This window comes from Cervus elaphus, chromosome 13 (assembly GCF_910594005.1).
Source record: "Cervus elaphus chromosome 13, mCerEla1.1, whole genome shotgun sequence".
NCBI lineage: Eukaryota > Metazoa > Chordata > Mammalia > Artiodactyla > Cervidae > Cervus > Cervus elaphus.
The window spans coordinates 36778946-36802294 of NC_057827.1; the positions used below are offsets into that span (position 1 = coordinate 36778946).

The following is a 23349-nucleotide window of genomic DNA, read 5'->3' on the forward strand; positions in this document are numbered from 1 at the left end:
GGCCCACTGGACCCACCCTACTTCCATGCCCCACAGCCCATGGTGAGGCTCCACACAGGCCCTCATGAAGACACATGACAGAGCAGGACACAGAGGGTCAAATGTTCCCCTTTATTATGGTTCACTCAGTTACCACAGACAGACACATTGGCTCAGGCAGGTCAACTGCCAGTTGGAGAATGGTCTGTGTTTCCCAGAAACAAGGAGGGGCAGTGGGCACCAGCAGAATGCAAAAGCAGGTCACTGGCCAAAGACCTGACCTTAGAACTGACCTCAGCCTTCCTGCACCCCACCCTCAAGCCAGACCATCCAGCAGAGATGAACCTGTGCCCAGCCCCCACTTCTCATTCGGTTCCCTCCCCAGGAAAGTGCATAGATGCCTGGAGATGCAGCATCCCAGGGCCTCGACAAGCTGGGCCACACGCAGGTATAGCAGGTCTTCCAAAGGGCAGAGCCAGGGCATGGCCATACAGATCTGAGCCAGGAAAGAGCAAAGGCGGGTAGGACAGGAAGCTGATGGGAGGGAGCATCCAACAGGTCAAGGATGCTGTGCTGGCAGCTAGACCACAGGCCTCCTGGAGTTACCAAAGAGAGGAAGAGAAAGGGAGCCAGAGGTCTGGGCGGGGAGAGAGGAAAGGGAAGAACCTAGACCTAGGGTCTCTTTTCGGGGCTGTGTCACTAGGGGCTGTGACAACTGCTTTCCAAAGAGAAAGTGGTAGAGGAGAGAGTCAATCACACTCTGGCCCAAGCCTAAGCAGCCATTAGGAAGATAACTTCCCAGAGGCCCTGGTTCCCCTTGTAGGAAAATGAAGTACCTGGATCTCAAAGCTCAGATGGTGCTTGGAAATCCAGATGCTGGGTTCTAAGCTGGAGCCACCCAGAGTGGCCAGGTGGAGTTTGGTTTTTCAAGCCAAATCACCCAGGTGGGAGGTAGGGGCGACGAGTGAAAAATGGGCAGCTGCTCCATGGGTAAGAACCCACTCCTCTTCAGGCCTCCAAGAGAGCCAGGACCTCTACCAACAACATTCTCACAATGCCTGGGACACAACAGGCCCACAGTCCTCTATCACTGTCCTGGAAAGAAAAGGGGGTTCTAATGGGGGTGAGGAAGGGCTAAGAATCAAGTCCAGTAGACAGAGGGGAGCAAGTAATCTCGATGTGATAAAAAACAGGAGCCAGAGAACCTCCCCTCCCACCCCACCTAACCTGAAATCACATTCCAGCTATTGTGCTTGCACACAGGGTTGGGCCTGTGCTTCTTCCTAGGCCTTGAGTTCAAGTGCCCAGAATTGCCCTATGCCCAAGAGCAAGCTGGGGGTGTGGGGGCAGGGGGGATGCATGATCCCCTCTCAGTTGGTCCTGCCTACCTTCTCCTCTGAGGAGAAGACTCACCCCTCCAGGACCAGTCCTCTGAGCCTATCCCTTCAAACCCAAACAGAACAGCTATTGCTCCCAGGAATCCAGTGGTCATTCAGAGACACCCAGCACCTCCCCAGTGGGCTTGGGCCAACCAGACATCACTCGGAGACCAGTAATTATTCACAGATCCTTTGTTCCAGCTGCACCTTTGGGCTTCCCAGGTGGCGCTAGTGGTAAAGAACCTGCCTGCCAATGCAGGAAACCTGAGTCAGGAAGATACCCTGGAGTAGGAAATGGTTACCCACTCCAGTATTCTTGCCTGGAGAATCCCACGGACAGAGGAGCCTGGTCGCAAGAGGTCACAAAGAGTCGGACATGATTGAAATGACTTAGCAAGCACACAGCTGCACCTTTACACCTGAAAACTGCCCAGACACCACCCAGCTCTTCAGGGAAGGCAGTGCAATCTGCCCCTGTGGATGGCAGACATCACCTAGCACACAGTAGGGGTAGCGCAGGAGAATCAGGCCACAGCAGCTGCGAGTGTGGGGAGGGACACAGGCAGAGGGGCTCGAGGGGGCTCTGGGAAGTAACGGAGAAGGCAAGGCAGGGAAAAGAGGACCCGGGCTTGCATGTCCATCCCCTGCGGGTCAGGTGCCCAGGAGGGCTCCACATCTCTGGCTGTGTGCCCTCCCACATCAGGGCTCAGGCTCAACTCCCCTGTCCTCTGTCTGCTTCCTGGATCTGAGAATGGGCTTCAGTCTCAGGAGCAGATACAAGTAGGACCTTCAGCCTGGAGGAGGATGAAGAAATGCCACATGAGGAAGAGAGGAGCCCTGGGCAGGCAGAGAGACCACAGGAAGCAGGAAGAGAGAAATGGAGAAGGAGGTTGTGGGAGGTGGGAGGGGAGGGCAGAGACCCAGATCCAAAGGAGCAAGGGGAGATCCCCTGCAGGTCTCCACCCTCCCCACCAACATCCCCACTAGTGCTAAATACTGCTGCTTCCCAGGAAGACCAAAACTGGAAACAGTTTCAGCTCATAACCTTGGGAGGGGGCCAGGCTCTCTGCTATGCCTCCCCTTGCCCCATGAGGGGTCTCAGGGCCGAGGTCAGACGGAGCAGCCTGATGGAGGGTGGGGGGCTGGTTTAGTTCTAAACGTACATCTAGCACCACAACAACAAGAGACCTCCACTGCACACTATTCACAAGGGGACACAGACACAACTACCGCCGCACGGGACAGCTCCGAGTGCAGCCCCCAGCTCTCAGGGTGCTGAGAACAGAGTCCAGAGGGTGTGGGGGAGGAGTGGTACATATACATATATATATATATAACTCTGATTCTTTGTACAAAGTGGGGGAGGAGAAAAAGGGAAGGGGGAACCCTGCTTGGTCACCACAACAGACCCTGTGGTTTGAGCCCCCATCCCACCGGCCCCCAGCCAGCTCCCGGTCAGCTTGACTGGTTCACATCTCATTGGAGTATGTGTAGTTGGGAGTGGCAGAATACTGAGTCTGCGGCTGATTCATGGCACCCTGTGCTGCCCCCATGGCTGCATTCTGGGCTGCCTGCTGCACGTGCGGGTTCTTCCATGCTCCCGTGGTCCACTCCTCCTGAGCTTTGCTGAAACTCCCCCCGCTGCCCCGGTAGAATTTATGGACCTGTAGGAGGAGGAGCACAAGGAAGGGTTAATCAAGGGGAAGAGGCAGCCCATCCAGAAAAGACATGGGAGCCAGAGGTAAGTCACCGAAAAAGCCAGTCCTCCCTCCGACCCGTGCCCTGCGCACTGGGAGCAAAGTCCATCAAGCCATTCCAGAGTGAGTCCCTTGGAAGACCACTGGGTCTTTCTGTAACTTGGGAGAAGGGTTGTTACAGATCACGGTCCCTCCCAACACCACCCTGTAGCTCTTGAGGTGACCACATACCATGCTGAGGGCAACGAAGGAAAAGACAGCCATGACCGTGAACATGACGGTGGGAATGAGCATCACCACTGCTGAGCCAATGTTCGTTCCGAAGAAGGAAATGGTGGCGATCCAGCCGCTGCAGAAACAGGCCAGCTGTGGGGCTGCCTGGCACAGTGACGGGTTCCCAGGAGCCACCCCACTAGAGTAAGGGACCATCTCATTGTCACAGAGACAGACCATATCAATGGATGGACAGGGCCTGTGTCAGTGGTTTAGGAAGAACCCTTGGCTCGGGAAACAAGCTTCTCAGAACATAAGGCTTCCTTCTCTTGGGTTATCTCATGATGCTTGATATCCCTCATCACCCCTAAAAACCACGGCCTTATTCTCCTCTGATGCTATGCTGTATCTACTAAGTTATCCTGAATCCCTTCACACTTCCAATAACTCATGGTGTTCCCACAGGCCAGGCAGCTTAGCCCACAGAAGTAAGCAAAGGACACACCCCAGTTGCCACCCAGCTAGCCCTGGGTCAATCCCAGACACCCTTGTCTCTTACCAGACACCCCAGCCTGGGATGCCCACAGCCTGGATAATGCTGATGACCAGCTGGGCCATGAAGGTGAAGAAGAATGCCATGAAGCTGAAGGAGCTGTCAGTCCTGCAACAGAGGAGATGACTCCTGTCACCTGGGTAGAGGGACACAGCTTCCCTGCCTTTAAGACTTTCAGGTCCTTCTAAGTGTGAGAACACAGTGGATCTTAGTTAAGAGGTCAAAATGGGACAGCATTTACCCATGGATCTTTGTAAGTTTCCATATGTTAGACCTGTGTGTACCATATTGCATAGGGAGAGATCTCCTCATGAACGGACCACTCACTGGTACATGAATGGTTGGCACAGAAATAGATGGGTCTGTTGTGGCAGGAATAAACATGTCAAAGGGTTGGACAACCCTACTGGCCCCAAGACATCAAGCTCCAGTGGTACAAGAGTGGAGGGCCCCACAAGGTAGAAAGTGCTGTTGGCACAATAATGGACACATGACTGGCACCAAGATTATAACCTAATTGGCACACAAACGGACAGATCCAATTGGCAAAGATTAATATTAGAGGCCAGATTGGCACTGGGAGGGATAATCCATTGGCACAAAGATTGAAAATCCCACTTGCCACAAGGCAGACACCCACTGGCACTAAGACAGCTAGCCCTACTGATACATGGATGGGTAGTCCCTTTGGCACAGAGTTGGATGCCCTCATTAGCACGTAAATAGTGTCAGTGGCATATGGATGACTTGTCCCATTGGCATATGGGTAGATGGTCTACTTGGCAACAAATTAACCAGCCCCATGGACACCAGGATGGGCAGCTTAACCAAGACGGGTAGCCCCACTGGCAAAATTTATCATGCAGCTAGTTGCCTGGGGAAGGGAAAACAAGAACAAGTCTGGTCTCTATGTTGTCCCACCCAAGGGTAGAGTGAAGAAGGAAGGACCTAAGAGGAAGGTTCTGACTCCCAGCCCTCTCACTCCAGCCTAGAGTTCCCAGGAAGCCTAAATCCTACCTGGCAGTCTGAGCTGAGGAAAAAGGGAAGGTGAGCTTGGGGGAATGCAAAAAAAAAAAAAAGTGAGAAAAATACATAGAGAAGAGACAGGGAAGATAGGCAAAGATACAGGGTTAGGAGCTGGGTTCAGCACCCATCACTTACTTGAAGGCCTTGTAAATGGGCCGAAACCAGCAGACGTAGGAGCAGGGTGTGAAGAGGATGAGCCAGAGAAAGGCGAGGCCAAAGTTGGTGGCTCCCCCGCCTCCGATCAGCCACGCGAGACAGCCCACCAGGTTCACGGCCAGCGTGACGCTATTCACTGCAGACCCGGGAGCACGTCAACAGACACCAGACAGACAGCAGACACGCACATGGACACCAAGGCCCGTGTGGAAATCCACAAGCACCCATACACAGACATATACCCCCATAACTCAACACAGACCCACAATCAAACACAGGCAAACAGCAGAAGCACAGACAGATAGAGACATACACAAACACACATGCAAACCACATTTATACAGATGCATACCCACAAGTCACATCAGCCAACACACACACACAGATACATAAGATGCACATATAACATACACACAGAAGGGGTATAGACTGTAAGAAAGATAACTGGGAGCTCAGACCAACCCCCCAAAACACACACCCGTTCCTGGGGATCTGAGAACTCCAGAGAACAAAGAGTCTCCCCCGATCAGGAACTCAGAGTCTCAGCCTAGCAAGTCCTGTTGAAGAGCCCCAAAGCCTCAACCTGGGAGAAAGCTCTTCTTATAAGTATGGCCTCAGCCCCTGGCCTTCCCAAACCCACAGCAATCACCAAGCCCAGGCACAGGAAACCCATCTTCCATCTTCTCTTGCAAGGTAGGGCATGAAAAGGGGAAAGGAAAAGGAAATGTCTCTTTACGTCATTGTACCATCTGCCCCACAGTTATACGGGGCAGGCAGCAGTGACTGGGATCTCAATCTGTCTTTAATCCTATTATGCCACCTCCTCCAAGAAGCCTTCTTTCATTATTGCAGTCTTATTCACCTCCCATCCCTCTGACCTCCTAACAACTTGGGTGCTCTCATGTTTCCCAAAGGACCAATCCCAGCCCATCAACCAAACTAGAGGTTCCCCAAGAGTGAGACTCAGGCTCCTTCTCTTCCATGCCAACCTACTCTATAACTGAACCTCTGAATCGCTGTATCCCTGAGTTACAGCCAACAGGGACCTCAAGTCTCCTCATCTGATGCTGGCACTAACACACACCCAGCTCGTTGGACATAAGGGTACTTGCTCCCTTCCTCTATTATTAGCCCAAGTCCCTTTAAGGCTCCACAAAGACTTGCTGAACAAGGACTCCCCTGGTGGTCCAGTGGTTAAGACTCCACCTTCCAATGCAAGGGACGGAGGTTCAATTCCTGGCCAGGGAACTAAGATCCCAGGTGCCACAGGGCAACTACTGAGCCCATGCGCTCTAGAGCCCGTGCTCCACAACGAGAAGCCCTTACACCCCAATGGGGGAAAAAAAGCCCCTGCATGCCACAGACCCCTCATGCCACAGCGAAGATCCAGCATAGCCAAAAGTAAAACAAATTAAAAAAAAAAAGACTTGCTGAATAAACAAAGGAAGGCAGGCTTAATCTTGGCCTCAAACAGCCAGGCATCTATGGTCTTGGCTTTTGAATAGAACTCTTTAAGCATCTCAAGGGTTATATACATTTCCTTGGGAACAAAGCATCTGGCCAGCACCTAGTAAGGACTTAGGAAGATATTTATAGCCCTTAAATCCAGCTCCTGGATGAGATCTTCTCAGGGGCAGAGTTCCCAGAGCCCAGGGCCACTGCTCCCCAAGTCTGGCCTGACTACGCTGTCACATGAGAGGTACACCCCTCTCAGAGCCCCTCACAATGAGGGTAAGCATTTCTTTCTGTGAGTTTCCGCTGTATTTCCCTCATCCCTATTTATTACCACCAGATTTCCTGGAATAATGGTGTTCTCACTGATTTTATTTGCTCTTTACATAGAACACCCATCAACCTGTTTTTATTTTGTTTGTTTTCAGTTTTAGTTTTTTTTTTTTTTTTTACCCTGTTTTTCTATCAGTTTACATCTCTCTTCACAGTCCCATCTCTCTCCAGCTCATTTGATCTAGTACCCTTGTCGTAATTATTCTAACGTCACAAGCCATCAGAAACTGGGGCCTTTAAACTCTCAACCTCAAAATCTTAGAAGATGAGAACTCGAGCTCTTAACACAGATCTACATGGAAGCAAGGCGAACACTGAGCCAGTACCCTCTTTCCTACAAATGAGGAAGCTGCTCCTTGGGAAGTGGAGTGACCAGCCCAGCTTGGTCACTATATCCCAACTGGACATTCTTTTGGAGCAGTCTTCCAGAAAAAGTAAGAAAAACGAGGCTTTGAGGGGAGGATTCCTCTCCAAATCCAGACTCCTGAGGTAATCACCGGAGGTTCCCTAGAAAACCACTCCCATGAGAAGATAAATGAGGAATTGCACTACAGGCAGAGACCCCTCACACACACCCAACTGCTCTGTGACTGGGGCATGAGGAGAGGCCTAGACAGGAGGTGAGGGAAACTGAGGCCTAGCTGGGGAGTCAGCCCAGGAGAGGAGCCTGCAGAAGTCAGGCAGGGATAGGCTTACTGGCCCACACAGATGCTGCAGGTGAGGCTGAAGGACCCAGGCCTGGGGGCACCCCGTCCCAATGCCCAGCACCTGCCGGCACCCCCCTCCCCCGCTCCCCAGTTCTGGAACCCCCACCCCACAGCACTCACGCATCCAGAGGTAGTAGAGGCGCTTGGTCATGCTGAGATGCTGAGGAGGGATGTCGGCCTCGAAGTCTTGGTAGAAACATGGCTTAAGCGGGATGAATTTGGGCAGTGGTGGGAAGTTGTTCACCTTCTCTGCAGGCGAGGCACATTACACAGTTTCACCCTGAATACCCCTCCCTGATGACCTGATATGATCGCTCTTTCCCTGGCCTGGGCTGCCCTCTTGGCAGCTGTGGCCACAGGCCACTTTACCATCCCCACCAGCTTTCCTGCTGCCTTGGGTCTCCAAAGTGGCCCTGAGGCAGCATCACTGTCAGAAGAATAAAAACAGTAAACACCGTCCATCAGGCATGGACACTGGGCTGGAGGTAGTTCTGGGCAGAAGCAGCAGGATGGTGAGTCTGGAGATGTGGGTTCCAGCCTCCATTCCAAGATTCAGTCATCACCCTTCTCTCCAGACCTCCATTTATCCAGTGGGATGGGGGTCAAACTAGATAGTCCCTACAGGTCTCTCCAGTTCTGAGCCTTTGGAAACCAGACAACCCAGAAACCAGAAGGAAAAGGTCTCAGAGTATTAGAGAGTAATGGTGACAGAAAGGATGGGGACTGAGCTAGCCATGCCACTCATCGGTCAGATGGACAGGAGGGCCAGGGCGTCAGGATGGGCTGTCCCTGGTCCCCAGGTTCAGAGGTCTGACAGACAGCTAGACAGTGAGGGTCTTTGATAGACAAGTCTTGGTGGGGGACCAGGGGAAACCCAGGGGCAAGAGGACTGAAAGAATCTGATCTTCAAAAACTACGGGGTATAAAGGGACCATGAAAAGGGCCACCCACCCTCATCACTGTCACATCCTACCCACGTGGATCCACCCTCCCCTTACCTGACATGATGGCACCCGCTGGCCCAGCGGCCTGTCCACGCCTCTTTGTCTCAAACTGGAAGGAAAGAAGAGTCAACGAAGGTTGAGGATCATGGCTTAGCCAGCCAAGTACCTCTTTCAGCCCCAGCTGGGCTGGAAACTCCCTGGGGCAGGACCCATCTCACAGAACCACCATTCCACCAGCTCTACCCTTCCAGGGACTCCTGCCCTTGACCTCCAGGCATAAAATCTATTTCCAGAAAATCCCAGGAGAGGGTGGGAAAGGAACCTGGGAGGCCACCTCAAGCAGGTGCAAGTCAAATGACAGAGAAAGCTTGAGGAAATTCTATTCTTGACCTCTAACACAGCAGAGCCCTGGCCTCAGTCACAGGCTGGGCTCCCCTCCCCCTGCCTTTGTCTCCAGTCATTCATTCACTTCTTGAGCATTTATAATCTGCCAGGCACTGGGGAGAGAGCATGAAGAAGTGGTCCCTGCCGTTGGCATGAAACAATCAATAACCTCAGCAGTGAACAGTATAAAAGAGAAGGATGGCTATGAAAACATGCACAGCATATATTAGGTGACCTGGTCTGTGGAGTCAAGAAAGCCGTAAGGGGAGACCTGAAGAACACAGAGTTGCCTGAGGCAGGGTAGCCTCTTGCGCAGAGGGCAAAGCTTGCACAGATCCTGATGCGGGAAAGAGCTTCATGCTTCTGAATAAGAGAAAGAAAGCCACTGCGGCCAAAGCAGAGAGCGCGTGGAGAGGGAGCAGGAATGGAGGTGGGCAGGGTGGGATTCTTGAGGCACTTAGGAGGCCAATTAGAAGGGGCTCCAAGGTGGCTCTGGCGTGTGGGGGGAGGGAGGCCCTCATGAAGACTCTCTGCCAGCTTAAACCACTGAGCAAATGGTGGGCTGTTTACTGAGAACCCCGTCATGAGAAGAGGCGCAGGGCTCCAGGGAAGAAGAGAAGCTTCATCGTGAACATACAGAGTCTGAGGTGCTGTGAGAACCTCCAGACAGGACAAAGCCTTGTAGGCTTTGGGAATATCTGGGTCAAGAGCTTAGCAGGAGGCCTGTGCTGAGACAGACATCAGGTAATGGTTGGTGAGTGAAGGTTAAGGAAGCAAATGAGAGCATTTTACCAGAACAGTAACTTTGATAGATAAATACAGATACACTGAAAAACAGAAAATGGTCTATGACCAAGCACTAAGGCAATGCAACATCAAAATTTGGGCAGAGGGACTTCCCTGGTGGTCCCAGTGGCTAAGACTCCGCGCTCCCAACACAGGGTACCTGGGTTCGATCCCTGGTCAGGGAACTAGATCTCACATGCCGCAACTAACAGTTCTCTCTAAAACATGCCACAGGCTGCAAGGAAGACTGAAGATCCTGCGTGCTGCAACTAAGACTCAATGCAGCCAAATAAATAGATAAATAAAAATAGTAAAAAGAAAAAAAAAGTGGACAGAAATTTCTATAAAGTTTAAATCAGGCAAAACGAATCTATGGTGTTAGAAGTCAGGAGAGTAGAGGGAACACAAGCATCAGAGTGCTGGTCATGGTCGGTTCCTGGACCTGGGTGTTGCTGACACGAGGGGTTGATTTTGTGAAAATTCCTCAAGCATACGATTACAATTTGTGCACTTTTCTACCTGTTATACTTCAATTAAGAGTTTGCTTTAAAAGAAGAACAAACCTTCCCAGAGTTCCAGTCAAATTCCTCTGGCTTTATTGAAGTTTAGGCCATCATAATCTTTTGTGGTCTCTTTGTGATATGAAATCAAATACAGATGTAAAAACCTAACAGCATCTACCACAAATGGAAAAGATAGGCATGACAGAGACAAGCATGAAATGGTTCTTTTACATAGCTGCATTAATTGTAACATTGTAATGCCAAAAGATTGGAAACAATTGACATGTCTATCAACAGCAGACTGGTTAAATAAATGGTACTGGCTATTTCTCCATGGAGGAGGAAATGGCAGCCCATTCCAGTATTCTTGCCAGGAAAATTCCATGGACAGCAGAGCTTAGCACACTGCAGTCCATGGGGTCGCAAAGAGTTGGACATGACTGAGTGACCAAGCATGCAGGCACAGTTATTTCTAAAAATACTGATATGGAAAAAGCTCCACCATTACAAGCAGTTGAAAGAATGCAGTGTATAGAATAGTTTATGCTACCTTTCATGTTGAAAAAAAATAAAGCAGGGGAGAGGAGAATAAAAGTATTTTTTGCTTTTGTCCCCAGAATCCTACTCTAGTTATTTACCCACAAATAAGAAACAACAAATACATGTTTTCAGGATGATGCTATTTTACAGTAGCAAAATGTTGGAAGCAACTGTTCGAATAAACTTGTATATCATTCAATAGAGTAACATGTAGCTGTAAAAAAGAATGAAGATGGTATCTCTGAACTTCTATGGAATGATTTCCAGTATATACTGTTAAGTAGAAAAAGCAGGGAATTCCCTGGCAGCCCAGGGGTTAGGACTTGGCGCTTCTGCTGCAGGGGGCATGGATTTAACCCCTGGTCAGGAAACTAAGATGCCAGGAAACAGATGCCATGAGCCACAAGAAGTAGCCAAAAAAAAAAAAAAAAAAGCAGAGTACAAATTATTATAATTCAAATGCTACTTTTTATATAAAAAAAGGAGAAAGAAGAACATGCATTTATAAGTTTGTTTCTGCAAGAGAAATACAGAAAGAATAAACAAGAAACTAATGAAATGGTCATCCATATGATGGAAGGGCTAGGACGAGTAGTGAGACTTCTCTGCATAAATATTTTTACATATTTTTTTTACATACAATGTCTTATGTATTCAAAAACTTACATCCAAAAGAAATGAAAGTCTAAACCTAAAATAAACACAGGGACTTTCCTGGTGGCCCAGTAGTTAAGACTCTGAGCTTCCACTGCTGGGGTCCCAGGTTCAGCTGGAACCCAGGACAGGGAACTAAGATCCTGCATTCTGGGCGATACAGCCACAAAATATATATATATTGGAGAGAACCACTAAAATTGAAATAAACAAAAACAAATTAAGCTATCTGTACAGCAAATTGATAACACAATCACACAGGAAAAAGAACTGGCCAAGTGGCTTGACCTCAGTACTCTGCGTTCTCTTAAAAGGATCTATCTCAAGAGCAAAAACAACTAGAAAGAAATCTAAAATCTTAGCAGGTTTACTGTTGGTATTAGTGTGGTGACTGAAACTTTTCATATGTACCGTAGCAGAGAACATATGAGAGAATGTGTTTGTGTTGTTGGAACCTGGGTTCTCAATGTTAGATATGGAGACAGAATATGGAATATGGGAAGATAAGAAAGAGTCCTGTGATGCTGGATTTGAATTGGAGGCATCGATATGAACTCATGTCTTTAAAAATATGTGGTTGGTCGCAAGCCAAGACAAAGAAATACAACATCAGCCTAGAACATCTTGTGGTGCCAGAAATAAGCAGGAATTCAGCTAATTAGAACATGTCAAAAGGACACCAATTTGAAGGGGCTACCTACCAATCAGCCAAATTTGGGAGAATTCAGAGCATCAAAAATAATGACAGTAATATAATATGTTGAGTTTAAAAAATAATCCAAAGTGACACTCATTTTTTAAATGAGGGAGGAAGTAAGAAAGAAAGCTCTTCTTTGCAGAAGAATGCTAGCTATAAATGTAGGAGTAACAGAATTAGAAAATCTTCTAATTTTGCAACCATGAATGTCATAGCTGATTCACACAACGATCCGCAATGGCTGCTAAGTCTTTCACTAGGTGAAAGATTGTTGGGGAAGAAGACAGTCACAGCGTCTCGAAGATGACTTAGTAATTACAAAGGAGAACAGGCACTTTTACTGTGAAGAAAGTTGGCAGGCGCCATCTTAACCAGGTGATCAAACTCAAACTCACCAGTAATGGGACAGTGATTACTGTCCCAGGAGGGGCACAGCATCACCTATGTAGTATTCCTGCCCCCAAATATTTAGCTTGAATCTAGTCAAAAGAAACAATCAGTCAAATCCAAGTTGTGGAGCATTCTATAAACTAAACTGGCCAGGACATTTAAAAAAATGCCAACATCTGGGGCCTCCCTGGTGGTCCTGTGGTTAAGAATCCATTTGCCAATGCATGGGACATGGGTTCGACCCCTGGTCTGGAAGGTCCCACGTGCTCCAGGGTAACTAAGCCCATGCACCACAACTCCTGAAACCTGTTTACCCAGAGCCTGTGCACCACAACAGGAGAAGACGCCACAAAGAGAAACTACAGCAAAGAGCAGCCTCCACGCCTCTCAACTAGAGAAGGTCTGCATGCAGCAAAGAAGACCAGCACAACCATAAATAAATTAATTATTTTTTTTAATGCCAACATCCTAAAAGACAAAAAAAAAAGATAAGGGATTCTCTAACCTAACAGAGTCTAAAGCTATATGGCAACAAAAACTGAGTGTAAACCTTGATTGGATTCTGGTTCAAGGGGGAAACAATGGGATATCAGGAAACTTGAATAGAGACTCTAGATAGTATTATTTGGGTCTATATTACATTTCTTGGGTGTGGTAGTGCTCTTGAGGTTATGTAGGAAAATGTCCTTTTTCTTAGGAAATATGTGCTTCAGTGCTTAGGGGTAAAGTGTTGTGATATCTGAATCTTCAAATAGTTCAAAAAATAAGGAATAATGAATAGATATAGACAGAATCAAAGCAATGCAGCAAATGTTAACAATTGGTGAATCTCAGGGAAGTTACACGAGTGTCCCTTGTTTTATTCTTTCAACTTTAAAGCTTTCAAGATAAAAAGTTGGAGGAAAAATATGAATAATATCAGTTAGGGATGATAACACCGAAAGAAAAGAATGTGAAAGTTCAATATAACACACAAAAGAAAGGGAGATGGGAAGGAAAAATTCTAAGACAGAAGGAATGATATAATTTTTTAAATCATCATGTTGTAACCCCTATGCAGAATTGACACAGGCAAGGATTCTCAATGGCTGCTTAAACCACTGGGTGAAAGATGGCTGGGGAAGAGGGGAGACACACAGTCTGGGTGTCAGCCCCCACCACATTATTTATTAATCACAAGAGAGAAAAGTTATTTCTATAATGAAAGGATCTGGCAGGCCAAATGACCAAACTTCTCAAACTTGCCTGATAATGGGACAAAAGGACATTATGTGCTTCCTGACGTGATACACATAGAAGAACACAACATCACCTATGTAGTATTACTGCCAAAATGTTTAATCTGAAAATAATTATTATAAAAAAGAATCTGACAAGTCCAGATTGTGGGAAATTCTCCCAGATAAATGTTAATGTCATGAAAGACAGAAACTGGAAGAGGGACTCAGGGAGGAGACTTGCAGGAGATTGCAACCAAGAGTAATGAGTGGTCCTGGATTTTTAAATCATAGCTATAAAGGACATCTTTAGGATGAGTAAAGAAATTTGAATACAGACTGAATAGAAGATATCACTGTTAAATGTTAAATTTCTTAGGTGTTGTGGTTACATAGGACAATACTTTTGTTCTTAGGAGACACATGGTGAAGTATTTAGAAATATTGTGTCTTAAGTGCTCAGGGCAGGTGCACTGGGAAGACCCAGAGGGATGGGACGGGGAGGGAGGCAGGAAGGGGTATCGGGATGGGGAACACATGTAAATCCATGGCAGAGTCATGTCAATGTATGGCAAAAACCACTACAATACTGTAAAGTAATTAGTCTCCAACTAATAAAAATAAATGAAAAAATCTAAAAAAAAAAATATTGTGTCTTGTCTGCTACTTTCTTTCAAATTGTTCTGCAAAAAGAATCAGGAAATTTCCTGGCAGTTCAGTATGAGAACTTATGGCGATCATTTCATAATATATACAAATATCATTATGCTGTACACCTAAAGTAATATATGTCAATTACACTTCATCAGCTCAGTTCAGTTCAGTCACTCAGTCGTGTCCGACTCTTTGCGACCCCATGAACCGCAGCACGCCAGGCCTCCCTGTCCATCACCAACTGCCGGATCCTACCCAAACCCATGTTCATCGAGTCAGTGATGCCATCCAACCATCTTATCCTCTGTGGTCCTCTTCTCCTCCTGCCCTCAATCTTTCCCAGCATCAGGGTCTTTTCAAATGAGTCAGCTCTTCATAAAAACAGATAAATATTTTAAGTCAGGGAAAAAATATATAGTTGCATTTGGCTATATATACACAAAGAATCAAGAATCTCTAGTAGGACATCAATAAAAAAAAATAATTGTGATTCCTGGGGGACAGAGGAACTGCATAGATGTGGAGTAGATGGGAGGAATAATTTTTACTATGTATCTGCTTTTTTTTTTCTTCTATTTTTGGCCACACTATGAGGCATGCAGGATCTTCCAGACAGGGGTCAAACCTGTGCCCCCTGCAGTGGAAGCATGGTGTCTTAACCTCTGGATGGCCAGGGAAATCCCATTTACTATGTATCTTTATACCATCAAATCCAAGACACCATCAACTTTTAGATCATTATATTATTTACCAAAAGAAAGAAAATAAAACCCACCAATTCATAATGATAAGATACCAAAATTTTAAAGTCACAGACATTAAAATGTTTTCAGAAACACCAAAATGTTTATTTTAGAATTGATGAAATTCAGGACATCTTTTTGAATTTGAATCGTGTACATGTATTACCTGTTTAAAAAAAATAAATGAAGAGAAAAGTCAAGCAGAAGGGCTGGCAAAGAATGAGCAGGTCCAGTTGATGAAGCAGGAGGAAAACCAGGAGAGTGTGAAGTCTCCAAAGCCAGGAGTAGAGAGTGGACAAATGTGACAGATGCCACTGAGAGGTCCAGCATCAAAAGGGCTGGACTGAAAAATGTTCAGTATGCTCAGCAACAGAAAGTCACCCGTGACCCCAGCAAGAACTACTCTGGGGGTGGTAGGAGCTGGGCTGAGGGGTTGGGGGTGGTAGCAGCCGAACTATACATTAATAGTTGAACATGTAAGCTGAGAGCAGGTATAGACAACAATTTGAAGAAGCCTGTCTTGTTAGAGAACAGAAATAGGGTAATACTTGGGTAGCCAAGAGGCTCAAGGAGGGACCATGGCTCAAGGTTGTTTGTTTAGGACGTTAATAAGCTCGAGATGGAGAGTTCCAGGGAAGAGCTGCAATTACAATAGACACAGAGGCTAATTAATGGAGCAAGCCCTTGAAATAGGGAGACGCATGGGGTTCAGCGCAAGGAGGTGGGAAGAAAAACATGATGCAAGCAGATGGGGGAGGTCTTGAGGCCTTGGAAAGGACAGTGAGAGTCCCACATATCTGCTTTAATTTTCTCTGTAATATGGGAGAGAAGTTTGAGCCAAAAGGGAGGAGGTAAGAGTAGAGGATGTAACTAAGTCAGTGGGCAATTATAACACAGCCTGAGAAGTGCTCCAGAAAGAGCAAGTACACAAAGCAGTGGAACCCAGAGGAGCACCTGCCTGGTCCATCCCGGAGGAACCAGGGAGGGCTTCAGAGAGGAGGTGATATCAGAGCTGAATCCTGAAGGATAAATAAGAGTTGGCCAGGAAAAGAAAGAACCAGAAAAACACATGCAAAGGGAAGGTCAGAACTATGGCATGGCAAATTTAAGAAACAGAAAGAAGCAGAGCACAGATAAAGCCTAAAGTGGAAGGAGTGAAAAAAAGGCAAAAAATAGGACCAAGAGATGGGAGGGGCCAGTCATCCTGGCCTTAAAGGCCATGAGCAGAATTTGAGCTTTATCCTCTGAGTCTTGGAAGCCACTGAAGGATTCTATTCTTCTTTTTAAAAAATATAACCTCAAAGGTTTTTTTAATAAAGTGAAATTATGTTGCTTTTTAGCAACATACATAAAAATATCTGCAAGTTAAAAAAAATCAAAGTCCATAAAGGAGAAAATACAAGTTCTTCCAAAATCCACCTTCTCAGAGGTCACCCCTTTAACAGTCTGACCTTTAGGTTTCTGGTTTTTATGTATACATAAGTACTCTTGCCTGGAAAATCCCATGGACAGAGGAGCCTGGTAGGCTGCAGTCCATGGGGTCGCAAAGAGTTGGACATGACTGAGCGACTTCACTTTCACTTTTCACTTTTATGCACTGGAGAAGGAAATGGCAACCCATTCCAGTGTTCTTGCCTGGAGAATCCCAGGGATGGGGTCGCACAGAGTCGGACAAGACTGAAGTGACTTAGCAGTAGCAGCAGTAAGCATATATGTGGAGAAGGAAATGGCAACCCACTCTAGTATTCTTGCCTGTCAGATCCCATGGACAGAGGAACCTGGTAGGCTACAGTTCATGAGGTTGCAAAGAGTCAGACACAACTGAACACACACACACACACACACACACACACACAGAAGCATATGTGACAAAACTGAGATCATTTTATACATGCTAGTTTATAACCTGGTTTTCTCCAATCAACAGTATCTCATGAACATGTTTCACATCAATTAATACAGGTTATTTCAACCTTTTTAGTGACTGGTCAACCAGGTCAGCAATGTCCATGGTCACGGAGCAGTCAGTTGTGACACGGGCTGATTCTGGCAATTAGAAGCTCACAGCTTCAGGGCATGGTGGGGCAGAGGGCAGTTGCCAAGAAATGAGGGAATATGAGGAGAGGAAGAGGGTTAAGTCTAGCAGACTAATTTTTAAAAAAACACAGCTGAGACTTTAATATAACACAGAGAATATGAGTATCAAAAGTGAAATACCATACATTAAAGGATTAATAGACATTTCTTGATAGTGAGATTATATTATTGTCTTTCTTTTATCTTTATTTTCTAAAATGTCTACAACAGTCTTATATCACTTTTCTATATCACTATTCACAAAGTCATAGGTTTAAAACAGCAGCAGCTAGAGGAAGACATACAGTTAGATAGATTTTTCCAGATAGAAGACTTGAGCACATTAATAAGCAGGGCAGATGGTACTGTTAAGGAAAAACAGCAGAGATACTAAAGATACAGTAGAGGGGGAAACTGCTGACAGACACTGATATCTCAGGAGACAGGAAGGGCCAGCACAGAGTGGGTGTATTAGACTAGGAGCCCTAGGATTCAAGAAGTAGAGAAACACAGGTATGGTTCCAACTTCCGCATACACCACTCAACTAACCCTTTACCTGAGTTAAGGGGCTTTGGGATAATGGTCCACGTTTGGCCTACTCTTCCCATGGAATAGGATGGACAGCTGATGGGAAGAGGAAAGTGATGACAGTCCTGAGAAGTGATGAAGGGACAGCTGAGGCTGGAGACCCTCCATGGAAGCAGAATGAGACTATCCCGGTATGTGATGGCCACCAGAAGCTTTCCACATTCTTAGTGTAGAACCCAGAACTGGGGGGATGGGGGGGGGGGAGTGGTCTGCTCTGGGGTGGGACACACGGGCCATGGCATGGTCACTGAGGGCAAGAGCCAGTTAAAATCCAGGACCGTGGAGTCCAGGAAGGACACGGTAGGTGCCATGCTCACGAGATAGAGAAAATGGAAGTGTCAGAGAACTTGAGGTCTCCTTGAGGTCCCAAGGTAGGTAAAGCAGAAATTGGACTGTGGTCAGAGAACAATACTGGGGTTTAAGGTTTCGGAGGTGGCCACATGCCAGTGATGACCAGACTCAGGTGTAGCCAGCAGAAGGAGTGGCTGAAGGAGGCATCGCCTCGCATGAGACAACGGGATGTGGAATGGGAGACTGTGGTCCAACACTAATGTTCTCCAGGAAAACAGAGAGTCAGAGGGACAGCAGGCAACAGCTAGACTGTAGGAGCCTCAAGGGAGGAGGCTGTAACCCGGACTCCAACCTGACCCCCCTCTGGTCCCAGGCTGTCTCCCAAAGGTGTTACAGAGAAGTCAGTGTAGCAAAGTACTGATGGTGGGAAAGCCAGCGCTCAGGGCCAGAGCACAGCGCAAGGCTGCCTTGTTTGTACATTGTTAGCCCAGAAAGGACTCAGGCTTGGGAGGGCTACAGAAGGCTGAGGTCACAAGAATGGAAGGTTCCAGGATCCTCTGCTCTTCTGTCAGGGATTAGCCTTTATACTTGGGCAGGGGGAGAGGGGAGCAGCAATGACCAGCCTCTGCGAACCAAAGCTCCTAAACTGCAAAAGGAGAGAAGTAGCAATTCATTCCTCAACTGAGAGTCTTTCATAATGTTGGGAGGCACTGGGAGTGCTACATATCGCCCTAAAGATGCAGGCCTAAGGGAGCACTTCCTTAGTTATCAGTAAGATAGCAAATACGAACTGAATTTTGTTCAAAAGAGAGACTATAATTTATTCCATTTCTAACTGTGAAGTTGGGGAGACAGAAGGTCCCACACTAAAGAGTGAGGTCCATGGCAAAAAGAAGGGAGTCAAGTCTGGCGTCAGATCAGGACAGAGACCTGTGGTTTGTTCCAGGGCTCCCTACTCACCAGCATGAGCCCCATGCTTGGCATAGAAATGGTCATTTTCTTCCTGCCCACCCAGAGCTTATCTGCGAAGATGGAAGTTCCCTCTCCGGCTCTACCTCTGGACTCCTTACCCCACGCCCATTCCCATATCCCCAGCCCTGATGTCCCAGAACTATGACTCTTTCTCAGAAAACACTACTCTCCTGGCATTGCTCACACTGTCCTGTGATGACTCTCCAGTTGTTGAGTTGCTAAGTGGTGTCTGACTCTGCGACCACATGGACTACAGCACTCCAGGCTTCCCTGCCCTTCACTATCTCCTGGAGTTTGCTCAAACTCATGTCTACTGGGTCGGTGATGCCATCCAACCATCTCACCCTCTGTTGCCCCCTTCTCCTCCTGCCCTTAATCTTTCCCACCATCAGGGTTTGAAACTTTCTCAGAAAACACTACTCTTCCAGCTATCACTGTCCTGTGATGACTCTCCAGTAGCCCCTACTGATCTTGGGCCTGGCAGTCAAGGCCTTGTGTCAATCAGCTACAAAGCTCCCACCCACCACCTTCTGCTTCTTGTCCACACACTGACCCACTTCCGAGCTTCATGCCAATCATATCGAGCCATCCCGTCTGCTTCCAGTGAGCCTGAACCAGAGCCGTGCTAATTCCTCTCAGTCCCACTATTTTTCTCATATCCCACCTCTTCTGGAAGCCCTTCTAGACATCCCTGCTGTGCCTCCCACTATTTATATTCTGAACCAGTTATTGGGCAATGAATGCTCACTCATTTTCATCCAGTCTCTTCCTGGTTCCATCATGGATGGGGCTTTCAGGAGGGACTCAGCACAGAACAGAGCACAGAGAACAAGTCAATCACATTCTTGCTTAAGATGTGGACACAGAGCAAAGGAGCTTGGAACCTTCCATTCTTGTGACTTCAGCCTCATGTAGCACTCCCAAGCCCAGGGGTGGGAGTGGATCAACGGATGCCCTCCCCACAATCAGGCTAAGTCCACAGTTTCATGAACCCTGCTGTACCTCACTTCCTCCAGGAAACCTTCAGAAACTCCAGGCTGTCAGCAAGAAGTGCAGCCTGCAGAGGAACAGCTGGGGGTGGGGGTGGGGGCAGGGACAGGAAGAGGAAGGCAGAGGGAGAGGGAAGAAAAGGAAGAGGGAGAAAAACTGAGAGGGAAGCTCTAAACTAGAACAAGCAGCCTCCTCAAGGGAGGTCAGTACTTAGTCTTATTATTTCATCCCAAGAGAAACGTGCTGGCAAAGAGATGCCCAGAGAGGGGAATCAATTTGTTCAAAGGTGGCCAGCCAGCCAGAGAAAAAGTTTAAAAAGGAACAGAGCCCAAGGCCACTATCCAGAGCTCCTCTCCCAGGATCCTACTAACTCTCCATGGGTTTGCTAGACCTAAGAAGACCCTCTTTCCATGGCCCACTGAGCAGTCAGTCCTCTACCAGCAACTCAGGCTCACCAAACCCAGATCAAATCTCAACTAGGAAGATCTGGGCAGCCCCAAACAAAATCTCTCTGCAAGAACCAATCCCCTCTTTCAGAGGCCTGCCCCTTGGAGACAGAACAGGTGGGGCATAGGCTACAAAATTTTCCAGACTTCCCCACCACATGGGGGTCAGTCACATGGCTGGGCTCACAAGCCAGGCTCCCCAACAGCTATGCGTGGTTCCCCCCTCTAGGCCTTAGTCCAAACCATTTCCTGAAGTGCCCTCCTTTACCCCTCTTCTCATCCAAATCTCACCTCCTCCAAGAGGAGGCTCTTGTTCACTGGCTCATCTCCCTTTCTCCTTGTGCTCCTGGGGTCCACAGAAAAGTCTACCTGGCCCTCCCTAAACTCCTTATCCTGGATCTGGGGCACTACTCGTTTGAACCGCCTGAGATGGCAAATTCTCTATCCAAGACTCTACTTGCTTCCCCCATCCTCTAGATTGGGGGCTCCCAGAGGCAGGGACCGAGACGGGTTCCCAAGTATCTCCCCCCATCCTCGTGACAGACTCCTGTCAGCGTTACAGCGAGCTTCATCTGGGCCCTCCACATACCACCCCGAAGCCCCGCTGGACCCCAGGCTCAAACCAATTCACCCATCCCCGAAAACCGGAGGCGGCTCAGACCAGCGGCCCAAAGGCCCGCCGCCTAGGTTAGGTGGGGGCTGGGGAACACAACTACCCCTCCTGCAGGCGCCTCTTGTCAGGAAGGACCCCCAAAGAGGCCACAGTCACCCCGCCTCCAGGCGTCCCCCTCCCGGCCCGCGTGCGCCAGGAGGAGGGCCCCAGTTGGAGGACTGTTTGCTGGGAACGCCAGGTGGGCCCAAGGCCCAGGTTCCAGAATCCAGGGGTCTGACGTCATCCAAGACCCGGGTTCCCTCTGCGGGAGCCGGGAATGGGGATGGTGAGGGCTGGGGGAGGCCTGGGGCACCCGAAGCATTCTTCCCCCTCCCTAACAGGGAAGGTCACCTCGACTCTCCACCTCTCCAGCTCGACCTGCCCCCTGCATCCAAAGGTGAAGCGTAGCAGGTACAAAACTGGAGATGGGGTGACCCACTCTCCACCTGCGCCCAACCTCCCTGCAAAGCCCTTCTCTGGGCCCTAGGGCCCGGGACTCACCCGCCGCTGTCGTTCGGCTGCGGAAAGGCCACCGCGCTGCCCTGCACCTAGCGATGCGGCTCGGAGCCGGCCGCGAGCCGCTCCGGGGCTGGAGGCGGGGTACGCGCGCGCTCGCGCACGCGCGCGACTTGGGCCAGTTCCTCGCGCGCCCGCGCCACCTCTGCCTGCAGCAGCTGCTCTCGCGAGATTCCCTAGCTTCCACTGGGCCGCGGCTCCTGCACTCGCGAGAAGGAAGGCCTGGCCGGCCTGCACCTTGCAGGAGCTGTCCGAGGTGCTAAGTTCCAGACTCCGGGCCGGATCAGGTGGTGGGCAGGCACTACGAGGACAAGAGCAAGTCGAGAACGTCGAGGAAAAGACCCAGAAATCTGAGTCTGGTACCAACAATCAGAGCCTCAGCCTCCAAATCTGTAAACTTGGAGAATAACTTCCCATGCCAGTTCCAGGATCCTCTGGGTGTACCAGAAAGGAAGAGTGAGAGGGAGCTTCATAAGCAGGAGACTGATGAAAGTCCTTCGGATCCACAAGGCCAAACTGTGGATAGAGGATGGAAGTTTAGAGATGAAACATAAAGCGTCAGAAATGAGACATAGACAAGAAAACACAAATCCAAAAAAACCAGACATAGAAAGACAAGCGAGGAGAGCCATGAAGAGAGACATAGAAACACGAAGAACAGAGTCATGGAGAGATTAAGTTTTGGAGAGGAAAAAAGACAAGGAAAGACAAAGAAGAGAGCATGATGAAGTGAGAAAGAAATAAGAAATAGGGACAGACAAGCTACATAGAAGAACAGAAAGGGAGAGGCTTAGAAAGGAAAACAGAAAAAGAAAGAAAGAGAAAGGGAGAGAGAGAGAAAATAAGAAAGAGACTATGGGTTTCCCTGGTGGTCCAGTGGTTAAGACTCTGTTCTCCCAATGCAGGGGGCCCGGGCTTGATCCCTGGTTAGGTAACTAGATCCCCCATGCTGAGACTAAGACCTGGTACAGCCAAATAAATAAATATTTAAAATACATATTTAAAAAAAAAAGAAAGAGGCTGATATGCAGAAATGAACACTGAAAGTGAGTAGAGACTAGGGTAAATGTTTTAAAACCCAGAATCAATGAGAGTTGCCAGAGACCCACTTGGAGAGATGAGGCTGGGAGTGAAAGACAGACAGGCTTTCATTGTGAGTGATGTTTTCATATGCAAACCTCCTGTGGGATATCTACAATCAGGACCACCCTCTATCCTACCAGCCAATAAATAGCTCCTGCCCTTCATGGTGCCCTCCACCCACACCATCCTGGGCCTAGAAGGGGGCCTCAGTGGGTGGGAGACACTGTGGGGATTATTTGCCAGAATAAGGGCCCATTGTATGGTCTCAGCCTGCTGGGATTGGGGCCTCACTCCCACAGCTGGGTTAGAAAAGGGGTGGGAGTGAAGAAAGGCAGACAGGAGTTAGTGCAGGAGAGGCAAGAAAAGGGATGGAGCCTCAGAGGCTATGGAGTATTGAGCAGGAAGCATAGTCTCTGCAGGAGAGAGGAGTCATGGGCTACAGAGCAAGACAAGGAGATTCTGCTTTTGATCCTGTCCCTGGTTCACTCTCATGATCACTGCACTCTATCTTGCCATAAGACAAGCTTTAACTGATTTACAGAGTTATAAGAGAACCCGATGAAATGATGAATGTAACCCTGAGAAGGTTATCAAGCATGGCTCCTACAGAAGAAATGTTGGGAGTCCATGTGGGCCTTAGGAAATATATATGGGTTCACATGAACCTCCAGGAGAGGGGTCCAGGAGAGGTTGAGCCAAAATCTACAGTGAAGATGTTTGGGATCCA

The 23349-nt window shown here is 48.2% G+C and overlaps 1 protein-coding gene across 1 annotated transcript; it reads right to left on the bottom strand.

The window, feature by feature from the left end:
- Positions 1-90: 90 nt before the first annotated feature.
- SCAMP5 (secretory carrier membrane protein 5) lies at positions 91-21636 on the bottom strand. Its single transcript, XM_043922355.1, has 8 exons — positions 21525-21636; positions 19938-20006; positions 8494-8548; positions 7616-7744; positions 4983-5139; positions 3828-3929; positions 3287-3404; positions 91-3022 (listed from the first exon to the last, which is right to left on the bottom strand). Exons 3-8 carry the CDS (start codon positions 8498-8500, stop codon positions 2828-2830), a joined length of 708 nt encoding a protein of 235 aa, XP_043778290.1. The 5' UTR covers positions 8501-8548; positions 19938-20006; positions 21525-21636; the 3' UTR covers positions 91-2827.
- Between the last annotated feature and the right edge of the window lie 1713 nt (positions 21637-23349).